Raw genomic sequence first — 17,017 nt, 5'->3', positions numbered from 1 at the left:
GTAATAAAGACGCATTTACAATATCCAATATTTTAATTATTCCATAATGAAGTGACTTTGATGTACATTTTTTTAACTAGCTATCACAAACAAACGCAACCCTCTTATAAATGTAAGTTATGAAACTAAATAGTTAATAGAATAGGGCAATTTGTGAAGAATATTAATTACAGGAGCCGAATTTCATTAGCTAAAATATGACTATTTTACTTATAGAATAGAAATATAATCTTATATTTTTCATTGAATTTTTTAGTTTAAATATTCGAAGGCTTTATCTATAAATTTAAAATTTTCGGATTGTGCAATGTTGTTTTCATTCATCATCAAAAGGATACAAAAAATTGCCTCGTATTTAAGCCATTGATTGAAACCCTTTCGCAGTCTGTGTTCAACATTTAACCCCTCATAAATTTACAACTGATTTTCAATTAAGGATGGATAGCTCCGGGAACCCAACTCTCGCCGTTAGCCCCATAAATTGGCAAGCGCCAAATCGATTTCATCTTTCGCAGAGAGATTACCATAAAAGCTGCTTTCCGTCGATATCTCGAATGGGCATCGGTTTCGGGCCACGTTCAATGCCTCTAAGCCGCTGTCGAACCAGTCGCCGCCGTTGCCGCCGTCGCATCCAATGAACTGATTAGACAAACAATTAATTTCGGCCAATTATGGTGGCGCCTCTTCGGCCGCCCATGACCCGAAAACTGAGCTGGAAACCACTTAAACGCGTTTTGATTGAAAAGCGCCTAAAAGGGGCACCGCCTCTTTCTCCCATCCATCCGCCTTCTACTCCCCCGACTTTTCCCCTCTCTGCACTCTTTGCCCTCTTCACCATCCCATTGCGTCGCGCATGACCCCAACAATTTGACATAAATCTAAACAAAACAAGCCAAGCATCCCAGCAGCCAAGCATCCAAGCAGCCGGGGCAGCGAAGTCCGCACCCGTATTCCTAGGAAGCCTGTTGAACTGTTGTTCAAATCGTCGCAGTTGCTGGGTCCTGTGTCCTGCGAAGGGGCATTGCTGGTATCTCATCAGGAGTGTTATCTTAATGCCGGCTAAGTAAAATATATGAATGCAATCCTAATCAAAAATAAAGATGTTACGTCATTTTGTCTAGAAACAAAATACTACATATAATTACTAAAGATGGGTACTTACGCATATTCGTATTTTGAGCAGCTTTACAATAAGTAAAACCAAGTTTTTAAGTTTCAATAAACCTAAATACCCTTTATTCTCTACATACCCAATACTCTAACATCCGATTTACGCAAGTAGCAGATAGCCCGTGCTACTCTATCCCATTGTTGTGCTTCCAGGACGCTGCGAGCGATCCAAGCGACGGCCGCAGGACGACTCCATTAATCAAGGCCGCAAACAAGCGTGGCACCCGCCGGGGCAAGGGGGTGTGGCGGGGGTGGCGTTGGGGTCGGAGGTCAGGCGATGACAATGCCGGCGATATGCAACGCAAGTGGGCGGTGGGTCGATGAGTTTGGAAGAGAGGGGAAGCGGGGAAAGCAACGCAACTGCGGGCCACACATAAACATAAATAATTAGAATGATTCTTTAAAGGGCAATTACCTAATTTGGGGCGCTTTGAATAATTGCAGGCGACTGAAATGCCGGATAGACGGAGGGAGATAGCAAAAGGACATCGGGCGGCGACTGCAGTAAGCGGCTTAATGCCCCAAAATGAAGATAAAGTGATTTCCAGTGTCGTGCTGCTGCTTTGCTTTTGCGTTTGCTTTCGCCACTGCACACGCCCGAGAGACATTTAAATCCAAAACAGTTTGAAAATAATTAGAGCGTTTACTGACCTCCGCCCATCGCCCAACGCCCACCGCCCACCACCCACAATGCTCGTAATTTTCCCGTTGGGGGATACGTTGAAATGTTGGGTGTCACATTGGAGGGAGTGGAGAAATCCAGATGAAGACATTGCCAGATGGATATTGATTACTCTTGCAAATGCAGTAATTGGGAAGAGGTAATTCAAAACTGCGCAGTATCTGCACATCTGCTTTATGTTTCAATTAATGCATTAACTTCTCAAAGCTTGCACTTCGCCTTTGATTAAATTCAACGTATTTACGTTAGTTGCAATAACTTCTGAATCAATGTTTACTAAGACATGAGACATTAATTTAATGCTGCTAACCTTACTGCCTTCGCATAATAGCAAATACTAATCAAACAAAATACTGAACATAAAAAACCAATTAGTGCTGCTGCCCAGCCAGAGCAAACTTATTAATGATGTGCACATTTAACAATTTATAACTTTTTCCAGAGATTTTCGCATTAATCGCAACTGAGATCATGACAAATTGCGAATACCTTTAAAGCAGTTCGCTCCCGGGTGCCCGGCGATGATGACGATGAGACTGGACACCGGAATGCGGGACACTTGTTCAAATCGGAGACTCCGAGACCTCGAGACTCCGGCCACGTCCCAAGTGACCCAAAAGGACACGCAGCGAACCCTTGACTCGGTGGAAATCGGTTGGGAGTGGGTTGGTCCCAAGTCTGAGCACAGCTTGAAGTTAAATAAATTAAGGGCAATTAGGCGCAGTATTACGGACACAAAGGTCGCTGGTAGCCACCACCCATCACAGCCCACCCACGTGGAGCGCGGCCAGGTGATTTTTCAAATTATGAGCGCAAAGGTTTGCCTTTGCGGAATTCCAGCGGCTGGCAGACAACTCAAAGTCATCTTCTGTTGCGGCTGCTGTGATTTTTAATTGCGCACTTTGCACTGTAAATTTTACAGTTTTCCACCGACAAGACGGAAGTTGTTCGTCTCAAAGATTAGCGGTAAGTTTGCTTGGCAGACACAAGTGCAGAAAGCGTAACGCAAATAGCATTTTGGCCAATTAACTGCGGCTAATTGTTGCTCACAGCAAAAACGCTCAGACGCCAAATCCAAATGCGAAACGTGAAAGTCAACAAAATTTATAACCACCAGAAGTCGGGGGAGTCAGCCAACAGTGAAGTGCAGCAAAAATCGTTAAAGGTGCAAAAAAAAAAAAGAAGAAAAATATCAGTCGAAAACTGTTGATCGTTCGCTACCGATCAGCGTTTTTTTCTTGCCAACTTCCGCTGCGGCCAAAAGTCATTTGCATAGTGGCCGAGTTCTACTTTCGCCAACCCAAGCAAAAGATCTTCAAGCGTGGCCAAAACCGAAGGGGGGAGGGGCTGGGAAAAAGGAAGTCAAATATTTTTATGCGGAGAAAACAATAATTTTATTACAACGCGTTTGCTTTGAAGGCAGTTTCAGTTTTCGTAATAAAAACCATGAATGTAACCAATTATTAAGTATTACAAATACATTAAAGCAATTATAAATGGTGAAGACGTTAACTTGTTAAATGATTTCAAGCATCATGTTTTGTATACTTCCTTTTTGTGTTGCCTTAATTTATATGTTAACCCCTGACCAACTATTTAAAGCAAACTTTAGGTACAACATAAATTATTTCCCTGCCAGAATGGAAGCCAAAATGCTTGACATAAAATGCCAAAACATGAGACGATCTTTCCACTTGATAATTCAAGCGAATAAAGTTCCAACTTTCAACCCAATCTGCTTAGTTCTGGGTACCTGAAGTCAACTCGGAGATACTCATGCATGACTGCCCAACAATTCAACGAAAATTCGGCAGCAAAAAAACAGAAAAAAGCAAAAAAACCGAAACACGCAAGAGAAGATTTCACTTTTTGGAGCTTAGACAAACGAACGAACCAGTGGAAAATACAGCAATCATAACTGACCTTAATCAATGTCTGCAATGTTGAGCTTTCAGTTGTTTTCGGTGAGTGGGTGGGAAAATGGAAATGTGGCAATGTGGAAATGTATCTCTTCGGAAAATGTATCTTGGAGTGTAACAAGCATATGCAATCGCGTTTTTTCTCGGCCCAAAGAGGACAAACAACAAGGCAAGTAGTTCTGTTTGGTTTTTTTGTTTTTTTCTTTTTCTTATTTTTTGTTTTTGTTTCTCCCATGCCTGCTGGTTGCTGGCTGTAAACAAGTTTGCTGCGAAAACTTCTCAGGCAATCTGAATCTGTACCTGAATCTCGACGGAGGCAGCTGCTGGATGGTGTGGTGGCATGGCACATCTCGGCTGCAGTTTCATTCATATGGAATAGAGACAGGTCGGAAGGGGTGTGTGGGGGGGGGGGGGAAGGGGCGGGGGCAACACAGGTAACACTGAGAGCGTTTCCTGTCTGGCCAAAAGACACGAGAGGTATCATGTAGCTGCCCCGAGTCTTCCGCAGGTGAAGTAACTTATACGCAATTTCTGGCTCCACTTCAAGCTCAACTTCTGGCCCCTCGGGCTAATTAGTTTGAGCTCTTCTCATTCCCATTTCCAATCCCATTCCCAGTGTGAGTGTGGTGCTGGCTGTGGTTCTGGAGCATCGTTAAACGAAGCGGAGCTAGTTTTTTGTGACTGGATCGGTCGACATGAGAGAGCTCTTTCACTATGCAAACCGATCTTGAATGAACGAGTCGGCCATAAAATCATCACATTGTGAAATTTCTGCACACCATGCAGCTCCAGCCAAGCCAATTCATTCAGTTTAGCGTTTAGCTTCAGTATCTCGTATCTGGCGGATGTGACTCATTCGGTCAAGACTGAAATTACGCCGCACTCGACTGGCAAAGCAAAGCAAAGCAGAGACAAGCCAAGCGAAGTCGCCTGTTTTCAGCTACTCATTCGTCTTGCCGGCTTGCAAGCTTAGCAGTTCTTTTTGTTGCTCAGCACTGAGGAAAATTTTGTTGGGTTGGGGTTTTAACTTCAAACTTTTAAATAGAAGAAATGTTCAACACAGAAAGGCATGTAGGAGTAACCATTCTCCATATATATTACTAACCATTTTGATAATAGATAATAAAATAAATTAGTTAGCACTTGGTTGGTTGAATTTCCTCATATATACTATTCAATATAGTATTAAAAAGGTTATCATTTAAAGTATTATATATGTTGAATTTCCTTGATTAACATTTAGTGGGTAGTAAATTCAATTTAATATCTCAAACTATAAAATATAATATTCAAGAAGGTATCAAGAGTATTTATATGAATGGAAATATCTTAAAGAAGAATGAATTACCAATAAAACCTTTATAATAAAGTAAAAACAGCAAGTTGACCAAATTTTCTCTATCTGTACCGCTTTCAGCTTTGATTTGCCTTCTTTTTTGTGTTTCAGTTGGTGTTTCATGCTTGAGTAGGTTGATCGCTGATTGACTGAGGTGCGGAGGAGAAGCGGGGGCCTGGATGAATGGGAATAGAGAACGGGGATGGCGAGTTGGGAACACCCAAAGTACATTCAAACGATGTAAACAGTCTTCTCAACTTTGTTAAACATTAACAGGAGGTGTTGGTTAGTCGGAAAGGCATGTTCTTTGCGAAAATAAAGAAATTCGAAAGCTGATTGGGATTCTATACGCTGGCAAATTAATGTTATTTATGCCTTAGCTGTCAAAATACGTTAAAAAAAACAATTGAATTAACCAGTATTTTAAATCTCGAAGGGGTCACAATGTAAATGGGCTTCTTGGCAGACACAGGATTATCTTTTGTGCTTTTTGAGTTAATAAACTTATAAATACATTGTACTGCAACTACAATTAATATATTTATGAAGTAAAACAAAAAACGTCGGGCCAGATAAATGCGACTTAATGATGTCATGCGATCGGCCCACGGATGTTTATTTATACCGCATAAATCCTTGTTTATACTGCGCGAAGCCAATTCGAGATTTTTACAACGGAGGCGTGTGTAATATAATCCTTTCAACCGATTCGGCCGTCCCCACATGTTGCATGCGAATGTTGCGAAACGGTTCAAGCAACACGCAACATGCTCTCTGCCTGCTTTCTCCGTTTTCTCCGCTCGCGAGCCGAGCGACAGAAGAGCAGCCGAAGTGGCTTCGGCTGCGGCCGAGTGGCAAAGCGACTGCGGAGGCTTTGATTGAAATCGAAGAAGCTCAGTTCAGTTCAAGTCGATGTACGCTGCCGAGCGGTTGCGTCGTTCCCGCTGAAGCTGTCGCCGTCGTTGTGTGTGTAAGAGTGCCGCTGGAGTGTGTGTCTGTGTGTGAGAGTGCCGCTAGCCAGGACACACCGTTATTTTGTGCAGTGAAAACAATTGCCAGTGTGTGCAATTGCAATGGGCGCATTCGATGCCTAGATCACAACTCATCGCGCCGCCCTCGCTCCAAAAATCCAATTCAAACATCATCCCCTTTCGCGTGGACCGAGGTTCGCTCGTAACGCAAACGAAAACGCAAACGAAACCGAAACCGAAACCGAAAACGACGAAAAACGCGATGCGAATTAAAGCTTTGCGTGGCAAAATGTGCTAACCGAAGCAACAAAACAAACCAACCATTCAAAAAACAAAAAAAAAAAAAGAATAAGAAAATGTACATACATATTACGTATACACATGTATAAGCAGCACGTGAAGAAAGAAAAAATCCAGAATAGCTGAGGAAAATTGCGTAGAAAAGTAATAATAGAAAAACAGCCAGGGAAATGCGAATTTCGTTGGCCGAAAAATAAAAACGATTATCATCCAAACGAGTGTGCCAGTGTGCCACAGTGCCAGTGTGTGTGTCTGTGTGTGCGAGTGAGAGCGGGCGCGTGTGTGTGCGGGGCTAGCCCTATAAATAACATTGGGTCTGGCCGAGCGCTAATTACGGCGAAACATGAAAATCTTCGCGAAAAGCGCAGCAACAACAAGTGAAGCCAAGGCGGCAATTAATCAATTTTCCGCTTGACCCATAAGGAAGTTTCCATATCATAATTAAAAGAGGGCCCGCAAAAACGAAGGATACAATCGCACGAAAGTAAGAGCAAAAGGTCAACCCAACGACCACCACATATCCTTGAGCTACGAAAAAGCAATGCAAAATATATATAAATTCAAACGAGAACAAAAAAGTTTCCATATCAACAACGGACACATCAACCAACTTAAATCAGAAACTAATTTAGAGAAAATATCATAAACAAACTAAAAGACTTACAAACAGAAAATGGTAAATTCATCGCATCATAACTGAAACAAACACTGGGCTTTGGCCTAGAACGCTCAACTAGAAGACTTAAGAAACAGCCAGGAAAATGCATATCAGCGAAGTGGTTTTCCTGGTCCTCACCCTGCTGCCTGGCATGATCCTGAGCAGTCGCTACAATCAGCTGCATCTGTACGCCAATGGAGGAGCATCGTCATCATCGGGTCCTGGGGGCTACAGGCCCTCGCCCTCGTCGCAGAACGAGGTGTACTCCATAGCGGACAGCCAGCCGATGACCGAGGACGGCTACATGCCCCCCAGCCAGCACTTTCCGCCCACCCACTCCGACCTGGACCCCCCCGCCCAGCAGCAGAGCACCTGCCAGACGGTGTGCGCCTGCAAGTGGAAGGGCGGCAAGCAGACGGTCGAGTGCATCGATCGCCACCTCATCCAGATACCCGAGCACATCGATCCCAACACCCAGGTGCTGGACATGTCCGGCAACAAGCTGCAGACCCTCTCCAACGAGCAGTTCATCCGCGCCAATCTGCTGAACCTGCAGAAGCTCTATCTGCGCAACTGCAAGATCGGCGAGATCGAGCGCGAGACCTTCAAGGGACTGACCAATCTGGTGGAGCTGGATCTGTCGCATAATCTGCTGGTCACCGTGCCCAGCTTGGCCCTGGGCCACATACCCTCGCTGCGCGAACTCACCCTGGCCTCCAATCACATACACAAAATCGAGAGCCAGGCCTTTGGGAACACACCATCGCTGCACAAATTGGACCTGTCGCATTGCGATATTCAGACCATTTCCGCCCAGGCATTCGGTGGCCTCCAAGGACTCACGTTGCTCCGATTGAATGGCAACAAATTGAGTGAGCTCCTGCCCAAGACGATTGAGACCCTGAGTCGCCTTCATGGCATCGAACTGCACGACAATCCCTGGCTCTGCGATTGCCGATTGAGGGACACGAAACTCTGGCTGATGCAAAGGAATATTCCCTATCCAGTGGCTCCGGTTTGCTCGGGCGGACCCGAAAGGATTATCGATCGCAGCTTTGCGGATCTGCATGTGGATGAGTTCGCCTGCCGCCCGGAGATGTTGCCCATATCGCATTACGTGGAGGCGGCCATGGGCGAGAATGCCTCGATCACTTGTCGGGCCAGAGCGGTTCCGGCTGCGAATATCAACTGGTACTGGAACGGACGACTGCTGGCCAACAATTCCGCCTTCACCGCCTACCAGAGGATACACATGCTGGAGCAGGTGGAGGGTGGATTCGAGAAGCGGTCCAAGCTGGTGCTGACCAACGCCCAGGAGACGGACACCAGTGAGTTCTACTGCGTGGCCGAGAACCGAGCTGGGATGGCCGAGGCCAACTTCACCCTACACGTGAGCATGCGAGCAGCGGGCATGGCATCCCTGGGCAGTGGCCAAATCGTGGGTCTGAGTGCCGCCCTGGTGGCTCTGATTGTATTCGCCCTTGGGGTTATTATGTGCCTGCTCCTTAGGGTCAAACGGCAGCCGTATGTCGATAGCAAGACGCCCAATCACATGGAGGTAATAACCTCGGTTAACCACCAGAACTCCATCACAAACAAGACCCAGCCCCCAACGGGAAATGGCAGCATTGGCGGGGTGGTCATCGCCAATGGAGCTGTGGCCAACATCATCGATGGCGGAGTGGTGCAGGGAGGAACTCTGGAGCGGAAGAGCAGCGGACGGGGAGGCGTAGTCCACGGAGGACACGACCAGCGCAGTGCGAATCCCGTACAGAAACCGCCGAGGCTGACAGATCTTCCGTACTCCACGCAGGGCTATGACAACAACGGAAGTGTCCTGTCCACTGCCTCCTGCTTCATCTCGCCCAGTGGATCTGCCGGCAATGGGGGCAACAATCCCGATCTCATCAATGACACCAAACGTTTCGGGAGCGACGAGTTCGCGGATCTGAAGATACCGCCCATCAGTGGTGTTGGAGTGGGCGGCAGTGGGGAGTATAGTCGCGCCAACGGCTGCGACTCCCTGTATCCTTCGGGTCTGTGGGAACACGGTGCTCCAGTGGGCGCCACATCCGCGGATGACCTCTTCATGAAGCGCTACACCGACAAGACGCCCATCATAGACTCCACTCAGCTGTATGACCTCCATGAGCGCACGGCGGCCACGGACTATTTCAGCAAGACCTTTCCCAGATCTCATCTCCAGCAGGGCATGATGACGGGTGGCGGCGGCGGAACCTCCACGGCGTCGACGGTGACCACCAATTTGTCGGGCGGCTCCTCATCGGGTTACCCCAACGATTATGGTCTGCCTCTGGTGCCGGGCGCAGAGCACCAGCACAACCATCAGCTGCAGATGCATCCACTGCAGCAGCTCCAGCAGCAGCTGACCTCCACGCTGAACCACCAGAAGCAGGAGGGCAGCTCCACCGGGAGCAGTCCGCACTTCAGCAGCCGCACACTGCCACGCCTGCACGACGGGAGTGGCGGGGGCGGCAGTTCCCGGTCGTCGCCCACGCCCACGCCAGCGGTTAGCGGTGGCCATGCCAGCCAGGCGGCAAACCCCAGCACCTCCAGTTCCTCCTGCTCCATCCTGCCCAACGGACAGCCAATCAACGCCAAGACGATACGGGTGTGGCAGAAGGGCGGCGTGCCCGTCCTGCCGCCCGTGACGGCGCTGAAAAGGGCCCTGATCAGCAGCAGCCGGAATTCGCCGGACGAGGGATACCAGGAAGGATGCGGCACGGATGTGTAAGCGAAGCGCTTCTCGGGGAAGGAGAACGGCGCGGAAACCAAACCAAGAACTGACTAAACTTAACACAACTAAAACTAAACAAAACAAAAGAAAGCAAATAAGATGTAGCGACGACGGTTGGGAGGTAGCTCTTTTTAGGGATAACACTGATAGATAGCTCCGGGGTCCTAGGCGAGCAGCGATTATTGTGCAAGCGAACTGTTTGTGATAGTGTCTGACAAAAAGATAATGCGAATGAAGATAATAATTGCCCAAAGCAAAGAGAAAGCTAAAACGAAATCAACTGCACTACACTAAAGTATACTCTCCTTGGCAAGTAACTCAACTAACTAAACTAAAGCTAAACTAAACTAAACTAAACTAATTGTAAACGTAAATTAAAGTAAAATTAAAATAGGATATGTACAGCATTCTTTCTTTGAATTTGAAACATGACAAACTCTCAACTCCCCGCATAACGTAAAAAATAACCCAAAAATATATGGAAAACCGAAAAGCGAAAACCAACCATGTGAATGTAACTAAATCTATAAATATGAATATATACACATATATGAATATGTATGTGACTATGTGTGTGCATGTGTGTGTGTAATTTCTTCGTTGTTCGGTTAGAAAAAGTAAAGGAAAAAGGAACCCAAAACCAATAAGCCCTTCCTCCAAGAGTTAATATCATAAATCAGACACGAAGAATCCCAACTTGTGGCTCAACATTTGTAAAATATACGTTCACATGAGTGGTATGCATACGCATGGTAAAACTGCCGAAGAAGTTATATAAATCTTGGTAACTGTATATATTAGATAACCCATAGACAAAGAAACCCCATTCTTGATCCGACTATTGTTGCAACCATTCTATGTCCCGATAGATGCTGTGAAATAATGTTTAACTTAGGCAGACTGTAAGTCTCACCAAAGGGGTAGCAGTGAAGAAGTTTATTTTGTATCCCTTGTTTTCTAACAAATAGTATATTTGTATAAGGAATAATTGAAAATGTCGTCTACTGTTTATTTAACAATTCCACCACACTGCCACTTTCATTGCCAGTATCAAAATGATTTTGTCACCCCTTGTAATTTGCATTTATATCCAAGCATTTATTCAAATTATTTCTTTTTGGAAAATGAATATTGTCCCAATGCCACAATGGCAATTGCAAAATTTTATCGTAACCAAATGAAGTCGATTTACTCAAAACGTTATTTACTGTATACTATTTACCCCCAAACGTTATTTACTGCTACCAAAAATTGAAAAAAGAAAATGTTGAAAAAAGAATACCACATGCTTTTAAATTCCCCAATAAATCTATCAGAAAGCAAGCTCGGTGGAAGGAAATTTAAGAAAATAAAAACTGTGGGCAGTCAAAAAGCAAACATGAAAACCAATCGGAGAAAATTCAAATTGAAGACAGAGAAAATATTCGTCGAATGCATACGTAATATAACATATGTAAATTGTACTCAAAGTGCACCACACACACACATCCATACACACTAACACATCCAAACACATCACAGGCAACACAAACACATAGCCAGATACGTGTACATGTAGATGTATGTCAGTTTGTCTTTGTAACGATTTAAAGCGTATCCACAAGATATTAATTGCCCGTATCTGCTAAGACTTAGAATTTAAGCAGACAACAAAACCAGATGGAAACACAAACAGAATAATATTTTTAAGGTAAACCAAAGACTTTTTTCTTTGCATCTAAATGAGCGCAGGAGTCTTCAAAGGACTCGCAACAACAAACAGTAGGCTCACACACCCATACACACACACACAGATACAGAACACACACACAGCCGAAAGTAATCTTAACAGAGGAAAAAAGAGCAAGAAAAAACCGTAGCATTTAAGTTGAACTTATGTATTATGTATTGTATAATATAAACCTACGTATAGTATATAGTCTATAGATGTGTACACTTATCAACAGAGCGGCATAGCTAACAAGCGAGGGGAAGGGAGGGAGGAGAGAGAAAGTGGGAGAAAGTCGAGAGCGGGAGGGAGAGAGGGAGAGAGAAGATAGCCCGCAGACAAAAGGCGGGCATTGAATGCATGAAAGCAACTGAATGAACAACAAAGCAAAAAGGAAATATATATAACATTATATATATCTATATATAAACGAAAAACATAAACCATTGTCATTATTTTTTACCACCAAGATTTCAGCCAAAGGTAGGTATGGTACATGGTATCCAGCCAGAGGGGGCAGAGGGGGCAGGGGGGTGGTTCTCACAGGTCACCTGGGGATGACATGACCCAATTAGTTGGCCATTCGAATGCTGTCCGAAGATGGGGCTAAAGCCAAAGCTGGCTGGCTATGCTGCGCTTCCCATGTAATTCGCTGCTGCGCTCTGGCATATTAGGGCCAATCGTCTAATCGCCAATTATGCATTTCAACCTCAAACCAACACCGACCTGCACCACAGCCCCAACCCCGAAAAGCCAACCTCACTCACACGCAGACAAACTAAAAGTGTGGCTTGAATCGATATGGCTAATCGGGGAGGCCAAAATCATGCCCGTGAACGGGGCATATGGAATACCCTTAGGAGCTCACAACTGAGCCAAGGTACAAAAATGAGACATAGAAAGTCATTGCACTGCTAGTTGGCAACATTTTGAAGAAATATCCTTTAAGCGTAGCTGGGTTATATTATTTATTAACTTCACAAAAAATTATTCACTAAAAATGGCATAATACTACTTCAAAACTTCATTTACATAACCCCATCCATCTTACCCGCAAGAAACGTGTAAATTACAAATTCCAAGTAAGTCATAAACCACCTTAGGAAGTAGAGTAGAGTAGAGATCAATGCTGGCTATATCAGCGTTTCTGCTTTCAAATGCCTGCTATGCCTAATCCCTGAACTTGTGCGGAGTGAACTAGTTTTAGTCAGGCATTTGCCATGGCAAATTGGAGATGCCTTTTAGGCAAAATCCAGGCAACCTCTACTCCATCAATATGCACCCTGCGACCCAGTGGCCTCTTCTCGCAAGCGTGTACCTCTGCTCGGGGACGAGGTGCCTCCGGTGAGGAGGTGTTGTGGGCGGGAGTTGTTAGGCAGCGCGTAATATATACGGCGGCCCAGTGCCAGATTATATCATGGCGTGCGGCTATGCCAAACTGTCTGGGCTCAACCGCCCGCCACCCAAAGCTCCGGACTCCGGACTCCGGACTGCGGACTACGGACCCCTCATCTGCGGATATGGCCACCAAGCCTTATTGACGACGCGCAAAGTTTGCCAACTAAACAAGTTTTGTGCCTCAAATGAAATTTAGGTTGCAACTGAAGCCCAACAAAAGCCAAACAAAACACAGGCCAACAGGCGAATGGAGAGCGGGAGGTTGGCAAAAAATTAGAACTTTTCTGCGCCGAAGGAAAGTGTATTTTATTTGTTCAACTTTATTACGTATACGTGCCGTTGTGCCGCCTGTGCAAATAACCAAAAATGCAAAACGTGGGCCCTGCTGTCTACCCCTCCAATGCGACCCCGCACCTGCCATTCCCCCACCCCTCACCAGGTGATCTCTAATGAAGCCTCCGACATTGTGGCATCGTCAGGTGCTCGTCGCACTTTTATGTTGCATACATTTCTGCGCTTTTGGGCGCTCTGTGTTTAACGACTTTGGCCAACACATGCCTACACTGCGCCAAAATGTGTTATAGAAATTAGCAAGGCAATAGTATCATTTAAAGCAAGAAAACGCAAACAAAAACAAATAATTAACACTATTTAACCAGTTTGTTTTCTTACTATTACTTTACATGATTATTAACGAAAGAATTATTCTTGCAATAAAATGTTAATAATTGTATTTTGTATATTTTTTATATCAGTTGTTATGGCTTTTTTTGACCACTTCTTATTATGAATTATATAAACATTATTAATATTTATTTGTTACATATTCCATGAACAGGTAAATTTGAGTGTAGCGTAGTGTTATTCCCATCCCCACAGCCAGCAATGCGAAATTTATAAGCGAAAAAACGCGGCCAGCGAAGAAAGCTAAACCAACACACACGCAGCAAATACAAAGCACTCGCTCTCACTCATATATGCCTAAGCTAACAGACAACGCGCCGTAAATATTGTTGAAAACGGCAGTTTATTTTTGGGGAGCCCAGAAAACATCATTCAATCGAGGGGCTTCGGGCTTCGGGCTCCGGGCTTCCGACCGGGCTAAGCCAAGCCAAGCCAGGCCAAAACCCGGCCATCTTGGGTCCGATTCCGGGGATCCTGCGGCGAGGGGGCGGCGAAGGGGCGACGGACAATTGGTAACCGCTGATGGATGTGAGCAGCAGCAACAAAGAGACAGCTGCTTGAGGTGCACGGGCATAATGTTGAGCGATATTTTTGTACCGTTTTGTTTTCCTGCCCGTTTCAGTGTATGTGTGTGTGTGTGTGTGCCCAAGGACCAAAAGCGACCGCAAGTTAAATAAGGAGCATGAAAGAAGGAGACCTAGGGAAATTCGCTGAACGGCTGAGAAATGCTCTATGGCCAACAAGTTTGCCATTTATCTTCACATATTTATTTTTTTAATATAGCTCTACGATTTTTTGCGCTTTTACGTGGTAAGTATTGTACCGGTTTGTATTATAAACTTAGAGTATGTATAAATATATTTTGCATTCGCAAACATTTTCTTTATGACAAGCTAATTAAAAAGGTTTATATGTATATTCAAAAACTTTTGATGCATGAGGAATAACGTGATTCCGAGTGTTGTAAAGGAAAAGGGGATGTCCTGCTGACAAATTCAGCTTTGCATAGTGTATAAATGACACACACACACGCCAAACTGGGGACACACACGCACACAGCAGCGGCTCAGGACGAGAGTCATAAACACAGACTGAACAAAGAGTTGTCATTTGACTGTCAAGCACACACACTCTCGCGCACACATGACTCCTGCCCGTCGAGTGTGTGTGTGTGTTTGTGTGCATGTGTGTGTCTCTTTAGCGTCTCCAGGATTTAATGGCCTCATTAATTTTGTATGCTTGGCCTTAAATTATTTTACTTGCCTGCCCTGCTCAGCTATTCCATTAACTTGACTTCGCTATGCCCACAGCCACATGCCACGCCCCCACTCGTCACACGACGCCCAAACGCCCAAAACGCCCCAACGATCCGGATGGAAGGGCGGGGGAAGGGCGGGGGTATCACACTGACGAAGTTGACTCGACTACATTAATTTACATAAGCTTAATTGTTTTATTTAATCAATAAAAATAATTAAATGCCATGTGCGTAAGTAATTAAAACAAATCGCTTTTATTGCCCGCTCGAAATTGAAATTGCATAAACATAAACCGAACCGAACCAAACCAAACCAAATCCAACCGAACTGAAACGAAACGAAAGTAGTGCGACAGGCAGTCAAACAAAGGACTCAGAACGCAAAAATTTGCATGCAACATGCTGCTTTGTCTATTTAATTACTGCACATCAAACATTAATCACCAGCCGAAATGCAAATACGCAGGGGTCCGGAAAAACGTATTTTTGGCCAAATGATAATTCGGTTTTGGTCGGCAAACAGAATTTGACGCCCCAACCGAGAAATCTACGGTGGAGAATGGCCAAATCCATAAACCAAATTACTTGATGCTCTGCTGTTTGGCTGAATACACACACATGCACATGCATGTACATGTGCATGTCTCTTTTTTCACTTTTTATTTAGCTTTGCCAGTTTTTCAGCATAATTTATGGTGCACATAGCGTAAAAACCAGAAAAACCCCAGCAAATCAGTAGGAGAAATTATGCAAAAATATTTCTCACTCGCGGTCAGCGGGAACACATTTCATGTGTTTGTGTGTGGGCGGGCAGTAGGTAAACGATTTAATCCTAAACACACACATACACACACGCACACACCCGACTCATTGGTACAAATACTGCTACAAATTAAGCTAATGCCTAGATAGATACATTTATATTGATCAGCAATTTAATGTAAATTATATTGTATATTACGTGGGTCGGCCCAGGACTTTTTGTGCGTGTGTGGGCAACATTATGCAAATCAAAATTTGTATTTGTATCGCTCTGTCTGTTGCTTTTTATCGATATTTGTTTTACGACACACTCGCACACCCACACACATGCAAGCCGCCACGCGGAGATAACGAGGAAAGCCCACTGAGAATATGCCCCGAAAAGCAGGCAACGAAATTTTGGAAACGGAAAATTATGGTAAACTTTGCGAGACCATTGAAAATGTAAAATACAGATTTGTGGCGTGTATGGGACAATCAAAAGGTAATCATAAAAACATTTCGGATAGTCGAATTAAAGTCGAATTTAAAAGCTATTATAAACATACTATATACAAGTGCATTATGTAATCGGATGGATGAAGTTATCATACTTATAGTACTATATATACATATGTTCTGAAATCTTCACTTCCGTCTCTAAAAACATTTCTCCGAATGTTCTGTTTTCCTCTTTTCATTCATGGAAAACTGGACCGAAAACAGCAATAACAGGGCCGCAATGTTTTCGAGTGAAGGCTATGGGCATATAAAGATCCTTGTCTATATGAGGTCCTGCAGCATCCTGGGGATTTTTCCACCCACCTTTGCCGTCGAACTCATTAAAAATTCAATAGGAAATACATTGTGAGCGTCGAGTTCCTGCCTACCAGCCCTAACTGAATTGGGTGAACCGTCTAGATAAACCAGCAGCTTCCGACCACGCCCCCGAAGTGCGCCCCCTTTTCAGCAGCAACAATTACATTTCCATGCAAATCAAATTGGAAAAAGATGCTGGCTCAGAGCGGCGCAATAGAAAATTATAAAAACAATTTGCAATTCGACTTTAATCCTGGCGCGGCATTAAAGCAATATCCAAGGATAATTGGGCACGTGTGTCACCACAGCTGAGATAGCATTCCTCCTCCAAATTCCTCAATCCAAATTCCAATCCGAAGCCAAATCGAATCGAATTGCTGCCAATCAAATCGATTCGTGTCCTCGTCTCTCTTATTGATTCATTGAGTGTCGAGGCAGCCGGCTAGTTAGCTTAAGTTCATTGCCACCTTCAACGCCCAGGTTGTCAGCGTGATTAAATAATAATCATTCCACCATGGCACCGCCACGCACCACTCCACCCCCACCCCCATCCACATCTCATCCCATCCCATTCAATTCAATTCGATTCGATTCCATTCCATACACCCGAAATAC

The 17,017-nt window shown here is 44.6% G+C and overlaps 1 protein-coding gene across 1 annotated transcript; it reads left to right on the top strand.

Moving 5' to 3' along the window:
- The first annotated feature begins 6,113 nt into the window (after positions 1 to 6,113).
- LOC122614265 lies at positions 6,114 to 11,865 on the top strand. The gene has a single exon (XM_043788805.1). The coding sequence runs from the start codon at positions 7,140 to 7,142 to the stop codon at positions 9,789 to 9,791; it is 2,652 nt and encodes an 883-aa protein (XP_043644740.1). The 5' UTR covers positions 6,114 to 7,139; the 3' UTR covers positions 9,792 to 11,865.
- The last annotated feature ends 5,152 nt before the right edge of the window (positions 11,866 to 17,017 follow it).

The sequence above is a fragment of the Drosophila teissieri genome, chromosome 2L (genome assembly GCF_016746235.2).
Source record: "Drosophila teissieri strain GT53w chromosome 2L, Prin_Dtei_1.1, whole genome shotgun sequence".
Taxonomy (NCBI): Eukaryota; Metazoa; Arthropoda; class Insecta; order Diptera; family Drosophilidae; genus Drosophila; species Drosophila teissieri.
The sequence above is the reverse complement of the archived record's forward strand: the minus strand, read 5'-3'. Positions and strand labels throughout refer to the sequence as shown.